The following is a 14,856-nucleotide window of genomic DNA, read 5'->3' as shown; positions in this document are numbered from 1 at the left end:
TAATCGAAAATATGATTGTTAGTATCGATAGGGAACCAATTACAATGATATACGCCCGTAAATGGAAACAAGCAGTTTTATTGATTCCATTTTATAATAATTTTAAAATTAAAAATGAAAATGCTCTTTATTTAATTTCTTAGTAATATCTGTAAATAAATAAAATGGAATAAATTTTCACATTTATTTCTTAGAAATTTTTTTTCGTGAAATACAAATAACGTAGTGCTGCGATGTTGGTTGCCTGCTAGTAATCTAAAACAAAGTGTGAGACGGCAATCGTATTCATGTCTGTACGTCATATAAATATTTAGTTCTCTCAGTTATTGTTTTAGTGTTGATATTAAGTTTCTAAAGCAGCCTCATGTTTAGTTTCCAGTCACAGAATCAGGTAATGCAACCATTCGATAGTGCTTTGTACGTAAAATAAGGAGCTGTAGATTTTAGTGTCTTCATATTTATGTTATTACAATTGTTTGCAACTTTCATCAAATGTTGATAGGTCTTGTGCAATCTATCACAAGTGGCTGCAGCATTTAGTCCAAGAAGAACTATTAGACCGTTGAACTCCGAAACGAAAAGTGCCCAAAAAGGAATACAGCAACACAATGATATTGATACACCAATATGTTGTGAAAGTTTCAACGAGGTAAGCTGCTAAGTATTAGTTCCCTGCCATTTAATGCATTTGTTATTTCGTTTGAAGTTCATTTGCTGTCTCAATCTTTGACTCATAACCGTCACTAAAACTTGACTTTGTTTCATATGGTAGTACATGCACGTAAACCATCAGTGGGGAAAGGAGGATTAAATTTCGCCATCTTCATAGGTTGATCTTAATGCAAAAGTATTGATTGTATGACATGGTGATTTGCTGTTGTTCGTTCCGTGTGTCCTTTTTTTTTCCACTGAGACGTCAGATCTACTATAACCAAAAATGGATATGTGTATACTAATATTGTAATCATTGCACTCGATAACCCCTGGTGTTGTATGCTAAATAATGAGTGACTTTAATGCAGAGAAACTTAAGAACAGAAATGAGCGTAAAGGAGACAGGTACCAGAAGTAATGTCTGTAAATGACATTCCTCTATTTTGAAAGTAAAGAGCGATGATATGGTTGGTGTGGTCACAATGCATGAATGTAAAGAAATCACAGTTACGAAAATCAAAGTGGTATTGTGCAACTGATAGAAGGAAAGAAAGAGTGGCCATGAACACAAAAAAATGTAATGAAGCATTGGGTTTTAAAGATTAGTGAAAAACATCTTCAGTGATGTTCCGTAATAGTTCGTGTGGAAATTGGCCAGTTTGTAGCATTATATGCAGAATAGTTTCTGGAGCAATACCATTTGTGTTTGACCATCACTAATGTTATATATAACACCATGTAGAGTGTCTTGTAACATTTTTGTAGACAGTACAGTAGATAGTTATGCTGCGTGGCTTGTTTGTTTGAAATGAATTATGAAACAATTGCAGGCTCCTTGCAGGAGTTCTGGACCCCTGACCCCAACTCAAATCTCGGTTGTGGTGACACTGATCTGTAGAGATCAACAGTTAGAATTTCCTGCCATTGGAACCTTTTGTTTAACTGACCAACAGACAAACAAGTTCATCAATGGAGCAGTGGCTGGCACTGAGTTTTCGTCCATTATTGTCTAAGTATTACTAGTCAGTCAGTCAGTGAACACTGTTTCAGTTTGTGCAAGCAGAGTTCTGTTTTCACTAGGGGCCTACTGCATTTTTGTTACTTAATCCTGATTGAGACAAATGAGATTTATTCACCCAATTAATTAACATATTATCTTTGTCAATTTACCATAAAACACTTGAAACAGATGAGGCATGGTTCTGTGAACCCTCAGTGGTAGATTTTAACAATATTGAAATGTAGCCTGACCACAATCCATGTACAAGTAAATACTTTACCAGCAATAATATATTGCTACACAGAATAGCAAATGCAGATAAGGTTAATTTTCTTGTGAAGTTTGGTGCCGTATCATGACAAAAAAGAACTTTGCTAGATTAGAAGCGAGTGAGAAAGTATTTCCAGAAGCCATAAAACCAGTGAAAGGTGGCGTGTCTATTTGAACTGCTCCAGATCCACATAAACTTATTAATCTGCTTTCTTTTACAGATTAAAAAAAGTGATGCAATTGATGTTAAGAGTATAGTATTGAACCCAGACAGCCCGCACTGCAGGCAATCATTGTAACACACAGTCATGTTGCCTACTCATAAATTGCTTTTCATTTAGTGAATTAAACATTCTCAGAAAACTTCAGTGTCAATTCTCTTGAATTTTTGGGAGTCGCAGTGAACTGCTTTGACTAATTGATATTTGAGTTCTGAACTTATCATATAGATAAAAGTTACAAAAATCTTATTCCTGTCTGGTCTCCTTGTCAGGCACTTAATAAGAATGTACTCATTCCATTGCCAAAGAAAGTAGGTGATGACAGGCTTAAATATTATGAAACTATCAATTTAATAAGCCATGGTTGCAAAATACTGACATGAGTTATTTACAGAAGAACGGGAAAACTGATAGAAGCTGACCTTAGGAAAAATCAGTTTGGGTTCCAGGGAAATGTAGGAACACAGGAGGCAATACTCACAGTGTGACTTGTCATAGAAGATTTGTTAAGGAAAGAAAAACCTATGTCATAGCATTTGTAGGTTTAGAGAGGCCTTTACACAATGTTAACTAGAATACACTCATTGAAACTGAAAGTAGCAAGGATAAAATACAAGGAGTAAAAGTTATTTACAACTTGTACAGAAACAAGATTGCAGTTAATAAGAATTGAAGGATATGAAAGGGAAGCTGTAGTTGTAAGGTAGTTCCATAGGGCTGTAGCCTATTTCCTATGTTATTAAAACTGTACAGTGAACAAGCAGTGAAGAAAAAGTAAAGGGAAGGGAACTAAAGTCCTGGTAGAAGTAATAAGAGCCTTGAGATTTCCCAGTGACATGGTAATACTGTCAGAGAAAGCAAAGGACTTGAACTGTATCTTGAAAGGAGGGTATAAGATAAACACCCACAAAAGGAAGACAAGGGTAATGGGATGTAGTTGAATTAAAGCAGCCATTGCCGAAGTGAGACACTAAAACTAGTTGGATGAGTTTTGCTCAGGCGGGGCTCCAATGCTTCACCCATTCAGCCTAATGATGCCGTACCAACTTCCACAGAATCGAGAGGGACCGAACAGAGTGGCTGAGACTTTGCTATTTAATTCCTGTGTCTGTCTGTCTCTCTATTATGTGTCGATAATTGACATGTAGTATTAATCTTTTGATAGCATTTTAGATAGTTATTTGTTTCTGGCATTGGCAAACCTATTTGCTATAGAAATAAGTTTGTAAATATCTGACTAGAATGCGCTAGGCTGTGGTAACACAAGAGCTGCCACCTAGCAAAGCTTAACAAAAGGACAGAGGAAATACTAAAAAACCACTAGTCCCATTACCTTGAAGCCCATATTGCATGGAGTATTAGCAAGTTTATATTTGTGAGTTTATTGTGCCTGAGTTCTAGTGAATTTTATTCTCTTACAAACAACAACAACATACCGAAGTCTGAAAACATACACGGCATCAAATTTAAAATTACAATAAATGAGCCAAGTTCAGATACATATATTGCAAAAGGATCATTTCAGAAATTCTTTTTCCAGCACTGTTGGAAAAAGCACAATTTTCTACTTTAGAAACATCCTGTTGGGTATTATTCATTTCAGCAAAGGAACCAAATATGAGGCCGAACTTCAACAAGTCATGTTACAATTGCAGCACCGTGTGGGTTGCAAATTTGTAACTTCTAGACAAGAGTAATGACAGCTGGTAGGTTAATGCTGGTGTTCCATGTAATCCATGGAAATCTGGTGATTCAACCAGTTCAAAGCCATTAGTTGTGTCAGTTTCTGTACTTATCCTGATAGTGACCATGAATGGTTGCAAAGACAAGATGGACATGATGTTGTTATCACACATTGCTTATTTTGTTACATATGGACTGCCGTGTTTGCCGGTTTCTTCTTCAAGGTTCCAAAGCCTAAATTGGGTTTTTTGCCTTGGTTTCCAAGCTGCGTTTGTCGGGTTCTTCTTTAAGGTTTCAAACCCTCAGTTGAGTTTTTTGCTGTGGTTCCCAAGCCGTGTTTGCTGGTTTCTTCATCGAGGCTCCAAAGGCTCAGTTGGGTTTCTTGTCGTGTTTCCCAAGTTGATATATATATGTCTTCTCATGTTGGTTCCCAAGCCGGTGCTATTTAAAATTATTTCTTCATGCAGTTAAATTTTTCTTCAATTCTGCTTAATATGGCTTCTGGAAAATTATACTGACACCCTGTTCTAGTTGCTGAAGGTGCTGCAGTATTCATGAAGATGTGCTGTGCAGGAGTCCAACATTTATCGTTATTTCAGGCCAATAGAATGAATGAGCTTGACCAAAAGGGTGCATGAATTTGACCAGGGCATTGTGTTCTTCAGTATCAGCTTCACATGTTACCAATCCACCAGCAGTTGTCAAAGATGCAGGCAATGCATTGGTCGGGAATAAGACTTAAAACTGACATAAAAGTCACATTGGTGTCAACTGATTGATAAACTGAGACCATAAAAAAAGTTGTATCACTTGAAATCCAGCTAACTTGAATGTGGTCCAAAAAATCCAGTGGCAAAAAATGGCAATTTCCGCGAATTGCAGCTAAGGTATGCCATAATTGCAAATCATTCTTCTTGTAGTTTTTTTCTGTTTTATATTTCTTTGCTTGTAACAAAGATGAACTTGATTCCTTGTACTTTTTGGTCACAATATTTGAATAAATCCTCTGGGGTTAAAATTTGACCATCTGTCATTTGTTGCAGGCTTGCTCTTGCTGAAGCATTGATCAATTTGGCCAGAAATATATGGATGTCTATCTATTTGGGGAGAAATGTGTGGACAACAGTGGTGTCATGCCTGAGATAATTACTGCTAATCCATAAGCTAATACACTGTACTTCTTCAGCTATTTAGTATACAACAAACGGGTGCAGTGTTGCTTGACTGTTGTCCCAGTGATACCCATGAACAGCATCTTGGATGATGAGAGAATAATTTTCCACAAAATCCATTACAATAACTAGATCACCTTGTTTCAAATTTTCTTTTATTTCCTTCAAGTAAAAAGTCTGATGTTTCGCAATGTAGTGGTGACTAGAAAGCTTCAAAATTTAGGCAATCAAATTGTCATTAAATTCTCCAATAGGCAGTTGCTTTCTCTCCAGTGTATCATGATCCGTGTGGTTCCGCAGTTTGAATTCAGTCACATTGTCAAAATCACAGTTTTTAAAAGCTTCCATTAAATATTTCTCCAAATCTACTCTTCCTGGGCAGTTTTGAAACTGTTGAAGCATGCAACCCTTCGAATCTAAACTGCAGACAATCTTGGCAAGAATGGCCTTGTAGTCAGTTTCACCAGGGCTTGCGTTAAGCATTAGCTTCACATTTTGATGGACAGTGCAAATGCATACTGAATGTGTTTCAGCTGATCTAGTGGTAATGCACCAATTTGGTCGCAACTTGCAAAATTTAGAAAACCCAATTTATTGCTCCATTTTTTTTTTCTTCTCGATATTGAGTAAGCATCTCTTTCAAATTTACAAGCAATAAGAGTTTCTGTTTTTGCTCTACTCCATTAGAACTTCTAATTGAGACAAAATCCTTCTTTCCTAGACAAAGTAGGCCATATTCATCATTTTCATAAAAAATTGTAATTTTTTGTTTCATGGCGTCTGAAGTCAGTCTTCCACACTTTGTTGCTGGTGTTGATAGTATGTCATTTTCAACTTTTAGTTGCCTTGCATTCCTAAACATTCGTTTAGAAACTCGGAATTCTCTTGATGTTGTTTTATGGACCAGCTATTGGGAGCAGGTATTAAAATCTGAAGCTTGGTTGGTTTACGAGTTGCAGGTAAGACAGTTTTTTGCTTCAGTGCCTCCAGCAACTGATCGTAGTTACTGCAGTTTGTGCATTGCCTGCTTACACTTTCGACTTTGAATTCTAATTGAGCCTTCCAGCAGCCTCAGTTTTATCTACAATTGTTCCCTGAACTTAGTTAATTTTTCGCTATGTGTTGCTTTGCTTTCCTCTTGAGCTTATGCAAGAGAACTTCAAAGGGGAAAGACCAAGAGACATTACACCTGAATCTAACTTTTTTACTGCACTACAGTCATCACTATAATGTGTATCTTCATCATTGTCGGAAGCTGAGGGTGATAATATTGGATTTGTTGCTAATTCTTTTTGGCAGCATACGCACCACATTTGCCCTTGCTTAATATTCATTTTTGTTATATCATTTGGCTTATCTGCTGCTGCTACAGTAATAACTTACAAACCTTTCCTTGCAGTTAGATCCTTCTTCTGGAAATGATTGCAACAGATCTTCTGTAAAAGTCCGTATTATCTTAAAATTGTAGCTTCATGGTGAAAACAGATCTGCAAGTCATCATCAACAGTTAGATCACTGTGCCGATGTATGAAGTCTTGCTCAGTACTGTAACCAGTAATGTGCTTTAATTGATTAGGGGTAGCATTAAATGTCTTTAAATGGCACTCCAAATTAGTGACCTGTTAAAGGCTGCACTGTGGAAGTAGTTCCAGGATCGAAACTTCACCCATGACTGTGGAAAATTAAATCAAATAATTACCTCAGCTCAGTACAGCCGATAGATACACGAAACGTAACAGAAAATTTACATTCCTAGCTTTCGAAACTTTGTTCCTTCATCAGGGAGGAGAGAGGGGAAAAAAGGGGAAGAAGGGAAAGTGGATTCAGTTACTCACAACCCAGGTTATGAAGCAACAGGGAAAGGTAAACTGGGAGGGTAGCAAGGATGGAGGCATGGTTGTCAGAGGGAAGCCAAAGACATTCTACTGTAAGTACTGTGCCAGCTTCAAACCAAAGAGGATGCATACAGAAGTAAAGAGGTATATAGTATAAAGATAAACACAACTATGTAGGATAAAAGATGCATGCATGGCTAAAGAGGAGAGGGAAAAAGGAGAAGACTGAAGAGTAAATGGGAGTGAGGTTGGTTAACATAGGTTCAGTCCAGGGGGATGGCGGGGTGAAAGGATGTCTTGGAGTGCAGGTTCCCATCTCCGCAGTTCTGAGGGACTGGTGTTTGGCGGGAGAAGCCAAATGGTACGTACGTTGTAGTAGGTTCCTAGGTCCCTAGAATTATGCTGGAGGGCATGCTCTGCTACTGGGTATTGGACATCTCCTATGCGGATAGTTCGTCTGTGCCCGTTCATGCACTCAGCCAGTTTAGTTGTCGTCATACCGATATAAAAGGCTGTGCAGTGCAGGCATGTCAGCTGATAAATGACGTGTTGTTTCACATGTGGCCCTGCCTTGAATTGTGTATGTTTTACCAGTAGCGGGGCAGGAGTAGGTGGTTGTGGTGATGCATGGGGCAGGTTTTGCAGTGGGGTCGGTTACAGGGGTAGGAACCACTGGGTAGAGAAGGTGGTCTGTGAATATTGTAGGGTTTGACAAGGATGTTACGGGGGTTAGGGGGGTGACGAAAGGCAACTCTGGGTGTTGTGGGGAGAATATTGTCAAGGGATGATCTCATTTCAGGGCTTGACTTGAGAAAGTCATATCCCTGCCGGAGTAATTTGTTGATGTATTCGAGGCCAGGATAATATTGGGTGACACGGGGGATGCTTCTGTGTGGTCTGGGGGTAGCAACATTGTTGTTGGACGGGGAGGAACGTATTGCTTGGGAGAACTGTTTGTGGACAAGGTCTGCAGGATAGTTTCGGGAGAGGAACGCACTGGTCAGGTTATTGGTGTAATTGATATTTATTTGTCTCACATTTTTATATGAGATTTTCTATTAATCATTTAAATCAAATAATTAATAAGATAACATTTTTATTCTGAAAAAAATACAACTTATGATTTAGTTTCAAGAAAGCAACAATTATAGCAACAACATATACTAAAATCTTTTTTTCTCTACTGCTGGGGCAGATAGTTTGTCATTTCGTTTTAAGTGAAATTACTTTTAAATGTCATATTTTGATCATTTCGCAGTTACTTCAGAGAGATTCGTTCAAAGGCTATTACTTCTCATTATTATTTATACTCCACAATAACAGTTCAACTTTTATGATTCTCTTTATCTTAAGTCTGAGAGAAAGTTTACTACCTAAACATTATCTCTGACTGTATGATCAGATATTAGTTCTAAGATGTGATTACTTTTTCCTTTCTTAATTCAGATTCACTTGTGATTTTTTAAATTATGAAATACCATTTTCAAGGCCCAAGCCAAATTTAACTCAAAGCTTTGACTTGTGTGGTTTACATATAATATTTTTCTAACAATCAAAGATGACCATGTAGTACTCAATGGAAACTAAAGAAATCTAGTTTTGAAATGATTTAGAAATTATTCTGGAAAACACATGAGTTTCCGTCCTTACAGTCACTGTGGACACACTTAAGGAGAGGAAAAGGTTTTCATCCAAGTACAGGAACGATTTTTAATATCAACAATAATTATTTTTTAACCAAATGAACTTACAAGAATTTACAGCAAGCTATGATGCAGCATATAATACATCAACATCTGACAAAGCTGCCATCGAGTAGAAACTAACCAAGATGCAAAATACGTGAGAAATCAATTATGACAGCTTTGTCTTTTATAGTCATCCATGGAAACTAAAGCTTTATCACATAAAAATTAAAACACATTTTTCTATGCCATGATTACATAAATTATTTTGTGAGAAATAATAAATTATTTTAATTATTTATTACACTACTGGCCATTAAAATTGCTACACCAAGAAGAAATGCAGATGATAAACGGGTATTCATTGGACAAATATATTATACTAGAACTGACGTGTGATTACAATATCATGCAATTTGGGTGCATAGATCCTGAGAAATCAGTACCCAGAACAACCACCTCTGGCAGTAATAACGGCCTTGATTCGCCTGGGCATTGAGTCAAACAGAGCTTGGATGGCGTGTACAGGTACAGCTGCCCATGCAGCTTCAACACGATACCACAGTTCATCAAGAGTAGTGACTGGCATATTGTGACGAGCCAGTTGCTTGGCCACCATTGACCAGACGTAATCAATTGGTGAGAGATCTGGAGAATGTGCTGGCCAGGGCAGCAGTCAATCATTTCCTGTATCCAGAAAGGTCCGTACAGGACCTGCAACATGTGGTCATGCATTATCCTGCTGAAATGTAGGGTTTCGCAGGGATCGAATGAAGGGTAGAGCCACGGGTCGTAACACATCTGAAATGTAACGTCCACTGTTCAAAGTGCCGTCAATGCGAACAAGAGGTGACCGAGACGTGTAACAAATGGCACCCCATACCATCACGCCAGGTGATACGCCAGTATGGCGATGACGAATACACTCTTCCAATGTTCATTCATCGCGATATCGCCAAACACGGATGCGACCATCATGATGCTGGAAACAGAACCTGGATTCATACGAACAAATGACGTTTTGCCATTCATGCATCCAGGTTCGTCGTTGAGTACACCATCGCAGGGACTCCTGTCTGTGATGCAGCGTCAAGGGTAACCGCAGCCATGGTCTCTGAGCTGATAGTCCATGCTACTGCAAACGTTGTCGAACTGTTCATGCAGATGGTTGTTGTCTTTCAAACGTCCGTATCTGTTGACTCAGTGATCGAGACATGGCTGCACTATCTGTCACAGCCATGCGGATAAGATGCCTGTCATCTCGACTGCTAGTGATACGAGGCTGTTGGGATCCAGCATGGCATTCCGTATTAACCTCCTGTGCCCACCGATTCCATATTCTTCTAACAGTCATTGGATCTTGACCAATGCGAGCAGCAATGTTGTGATACAATAAACCGCAATTGCGATAGGCTACAATCCGACCTTTATCAAAGTCAGAAACATGATGGTACGCATTTCTCCTCCTTATACGAGGCATCACAACAACGTTTCACCAGGCAATGCCGGTCAACTGCTGTTTGTGTATGGGAAATCGGTTGTAAACTTTCCTCATGTCAGCACGTTGTAGGTGTCGCCACCGGCGCCATACTTGTGTGAATGCTCTGAAAAGCTAATCATTTGCATATCACAGCATCTTCTTACTGTCGGTTAAATTTCGCATCTGTAGCATGTCATCTTCATGGTGTAGAAATTTTAATGGCCAGTAGTGTATTATAAATGACCAGAAGGCTCACAGACGAACAGCAGTAAGAGTAAAAAAAATTATAATGCAACTTATCTTCCGTATTTACTTGAATCTAAGTCTCACTTTTTTTCTGGTTTTTGTAATCCAAAAAACTGCTTGCGCCTTAGAATCGAGTGCCAAGTAAGTGGAAGTTCTGAAAAATGTTGGTAGGTGCCGCCACAACAAACGTCTGCCATCGAATATATGTAGCGCTACATAGGCATGCTTTACAAGCACAAAGATAAATACTGGCGACAAAACCTCTGCGTCAGTAGATAAATTAAAAGAAAAGAAGAATGTAAACATCATGCCATGTATTCTTTCGCGTTGCTGCTATCTCATTTAAATCCTGTCTAGCTAATAAACTACAAAACTAGAGTGAGACAACAGCAAACGCGGAAGAATATACATATCATGTCATGTTTATATTCGTATTATTCTTATGCTGAATAGTGATACAGTCAGAAATGAAGTACGGCAGCTGACTAGCTTTTTAAATCCAATATGACTCTAATTTCTGTTCAAAATGTAATGTACTAAATAGGCAGCTGCAAATATTTTCAAACGGAGAAAAATTTTTGCTAAACTCTCGTTCAGAACATCTTCTATCATATGCCGTCTATTATTTGGTTCTTGTTGATCATTATCAGAGAAAGCAGCAGTGTAAGTAACAACAAATAACAGTCTCTTGCCATTGTTTCGCTTATGAGAAAATTCCTTTCTCTCTCTTTTTTTTAAATTTATTGTAAGCCGTGGTAGCGCGCACAAAAGCAAGCCATGCCACGAGCGGCAACAGGTCGTAAACACTCATTATCAGAATGCGTACCTCCCTTCCTCTCTGCTCTCAGGTAGAGGAAGAAATAGTGTAGTCAGGTATTTTTCGTTCAAGAAAATGATATAAAATTCAATATTACGCAGGTTTTTGACAGGGTCAGAACTGGAACTTTTTTATGGCTGCCTGCAAGTCGCCATTCATTTCCAACATATTAAAAATATCCTATACCCCTACATCTCTCCCCCCCCCCCCCACCCCCCCCTACCCATTACAAACTATCACACGAGTACCCTTCATTACATATTTTCGTAATACACAAGTATAAATATGAAAACCAACATACGGTATGCTAACTTCGCAAACACATCAACATAAAAGCACAAGCCCTTAACATTATGGAAATGTCACTGTTTTGTCTCACAAAATTGTAAACACTGTGGATTGAATAAATGCAAAACATTGTACATCTTCAGTTTATGTTAGCAAACACGAAACACATTAAGCATGTAGTGAAACTAACATACACTGTAATAAAGATCTCTCCAAAACCTGTTCTTTAAAATGATTTATTGTGATACAATGTTGACAAATGTAACAATTTGTGGATAAATATGCTACCACCGGATCTTATCTTGGAGCTAGATTTTCGTTTTGTTTAGCACTTGATTATGAAATGGGAAAGAGATATTTTTGGCTAGATTGTGATATTGACTTCTCATCCTGAAATCTTGCGAAAGTAGAGAAGATATAAAATACAGAGTGGCTATATAAGGAAGGGGGGAGAGAGGGAGGGAACACTTCTGGAAAAGAGGAATTTGTTGAGATCTGATATCAGTTTAAGTGACAGGCAATTTTTCTGAAGGTATGTGTGTGATTTGTGGTCTTGGATTGAAGTAAAACATGGGCTGTAAGTGGTTCAGACAAGAAGAGAATAGTTTTTAAAATGTGACACTACAAAAGAATGTTGAATATTAGATGATAAATCATATAACTAATTAGGAAGTACTGAATGAAAATGGGTGGTGGCCAGGAAGGAGGGGGGGGGGGGGGGGGGGGGTATGGATTTATGGCTCAACTTGACTAAAATATGGGATCTATTGTTAGGTTACATCTGAGGAATCAAGGTATTGTCAGTTTGGTGTTGTAGGGAAGCGAGGGTGGTGGGTGTTAAAAATTGTAGAGGGAGATCAGGAGATGAATGTAATAAGAAAATTCAAATGGATGTGTGTAGGTTGCAGCAGTTATTCGGAGATAAAGAGGTTTACACCGGATTAGCACACACAGAGAGCTGCATCAAACTAGTCTTGATGCTGAAGACTACATGAATTGACATACAGACAAGTGTGATGTGAATTATCAGGCTTTCCCAATGGATTTGTTCAATTATTTGGCTAATATGTCTGCTGCCAGGTCATGTTTTATGTTTCCCACAATATTTCCTCAAGTCAACTGCTCAACATTGTAAGGTGGTAGCTGTTCGTTACTGCTGATAAGTAGCAACTGCTTGCATTCAGATTATGACAGTCAGCAGCCACCAACTGTCAATGCTGAGCTGTTGCCTTGAGGAAACATTGGGGGATTCACAAAGCATGATTCAATGGCAGACCTGGACCCATATATTGAAGTATAGTAGATTTTAAGTCAGTTATCTGACCATGATGACAAATTCTCCACAACAGGAGACATGAAAATCCTAGAATATATGCTAGATTGGAAAATCATTAGAACAGTTGACAAGTTTAGAAGGAACCTGGGAAGCATCAACTGGAATGAGGTATGTGGGCAGTGGATGTAAATTCTGAAATTGTGAACGTCGTTCTTCAGTAGAGAAGAAGTACTCTGAACGTGTAATATTAGTTGGAGGTGCCGGCCAGTGTGGCCGAGCGATTCTAGGCGCTTCATTCTGGAACCACGCGACCGCTACGGTCGCAGGTTCGAATCCTGCCTCGGGCATGGATGTGTTTGATGTCCTTAGGTTAGTTAGGTTTAAGTAGTTCTAAGTTCTAGGGGACTGATGACCTCAGATGTTAAGTCCCATAGTGCTCAGAGCCATTTGAACCATTTTTTTTAGTTGGAGGTGACTTTAACCTGGCAGGTATAGATTACAATGTCAATGGATTCCTTGCAGATGGTATGAGCAGTCAATCTTGTGAAGAATTAATGAACACTTTTTCTGAAAACTGTTTTGAACAATTAAAGCGCTAACAAAAATATAATGGAAGTATATTTTCTTTCCCCTTCAGATCTTGTAGCTAAAAGCAGACCTGACCTTATCAGGATTAGTGATCATTATGTCATCGTAGCCATGATGATTCTTAAGTTAATAAATCCATCAAGAGCGCTAGGAGAATTTTTATGCAGAAAAGAACAGATAAGCAGTTGTTAGCATCCTACTTAGATAGTGAGTGAACATCATTTCATTTCATTGATGGATATAGAGACATTACAGACCAGTTTAAACTGATTGTTAATCACACTCTCAAGAAATATGTGCCGTGTGTGGATTTGGGTTGGTGAAGACCCCACCATAGTTCAGTAACAAAATTCAGAAAATACTGAGAGAAAGCGGAGATTGTTGCACTCTTGGATCAAAAAAAGAACCCAGAGATTGCTGCATGCAAAAGTCACAAGAAATTCGATTATGTATAAGAAGAGCAATGTGCAAGCATACAACCTCTACCATCATTTGTTAGAATAGAATTTTCCTGAAAATCCCAGAAAAATTCTGGTCCTTCGTAAAATCGTTAAGTGGGGTGGAGTGTTCTATTCAGTCACTTGTCAGAGGGAAGTTGAAGTTTTGAATTTTACTTTCAAACAATCATTCATGCAGGGTGATTGTAAAGATGTACCATTGTTTGGCCACTCCACAAACTCCTGTATGGAGGACCAAAATAAACATCTGTGGTGAAGAGCAGGAGATAGAGCTGAAAACAAATAAGTCACTGGGTATGGACGGAATCCGAATTCATTTTTGCAGAGTGCACTATTTTGCATTCACCCCATACTTAGCTTGTATTTATCATGAGTCTCTTGCCCAGCAGAAAGTCCCAAGGAACTGGAAAAATGTGCCATGGTAAAAGAACAGATCTGGAAAATTACAGACCAATACCCTTAACATCTGTTTACTGTGTAATTCTGGGGTATATTCAAAGTTCAAATATAATGAAGTACCAAGAGAAAGAAAAGCGTCTGTCAATAAACCAACAAGAATATAGAAAGCATCATTCGTGCAAAACCCAGCTTTCTCTCTTCTCGCACAATGTCCTGCGAACCACAGATGAAGTGCAACAGACAGATTCTGTATACCTAGATTTCTGATGCTTTAGACACATTGCCACACTGCAGAATGTTAACATAGGTCCAAATAGACAGAGTGGGTTGTCAGATATGAGAGTGGCTCAAACCCCTTTTATTTAGTGGAACCTGCCGTGGTAATCCCCTCAGGTTTGCTACTGGACCTTATAATTAATGACTTGAAAATTTCAAACAATGGAAACCCCAGGTTAGAATATCAACAATGTAAGGAAAAGATAGATTGCAACTTGCCTTAGAGATTACATGATAAGTTGCAGACAGGCATATTTAAGACACTTATTCATTAGTTTTTGACTACAGCCTTTTCCAGAAAAAGAAAAAAGAAATAGAAACACACACATTCATGTACACAAGCAAGCACACATCGTACATACGTGATTGCCAACTGTGGAAGCTCATACCAAAGTTCCATTTTTCTTTCTCTGTCTTAAGTGTCTTTTAGATGTGCCTGTCTAAAACTTCTTGTGTCATCTTTATGATAAGTAATTATTTTGGCTATCCATCTATCCATCATCTCCCA

The 14,856-nt window shown here is 38.4% G+C and overlaps 1 protein-coding gene across 1 annotated transcript in view; it reads left to right on the top strand.

Moving 5' to 3' along the window:
- The first annotated feature begins 254 nt into the window (after positions 1-254).
- LOC124776714 (ATP-dependent zinc metalloprotease YME1L-like) overlaps positions 255-14,856 on the top strand; it is a 94,612-nt gene continuing 80,010 nt past the window's right edge. The window contains exons 1-2 of the mRNA XM_047251826.1: positions 255-391; positions 503-649. Coding sequence (XP_047107782.1) covers positions 365-391; positions 503-649 — 174 coding nt within the window. The 5' untranslated portion in view covers positions 255-364. The remainder of the gene's footprint in view (positions 392-502; positions 650-14,856) is intronic.

The sequence above is a fragment of the Schistocerca piceifrons genome, chromosome 2 (genome assembly GCF_021461385.2).
Source record: "Schistocerca piceifrons isolate TAMUIC-IGC-003096 chromosome 2, iqSchPice1.1, whole genome shotgun sequence".
In the NCBI taxonomy this organism is placed as follows: domain Eukaryota; kingdom Metazoa; phylum Arthropoda; class Insecta; order Orthoptera; family Acrididae; genus Schistocerca; species Schistocerca piceifrons.
Note: the sequence above shows the minus strand (reverse complement) of the source record. Positions and strands in the feature narration are given on the sequence as shown.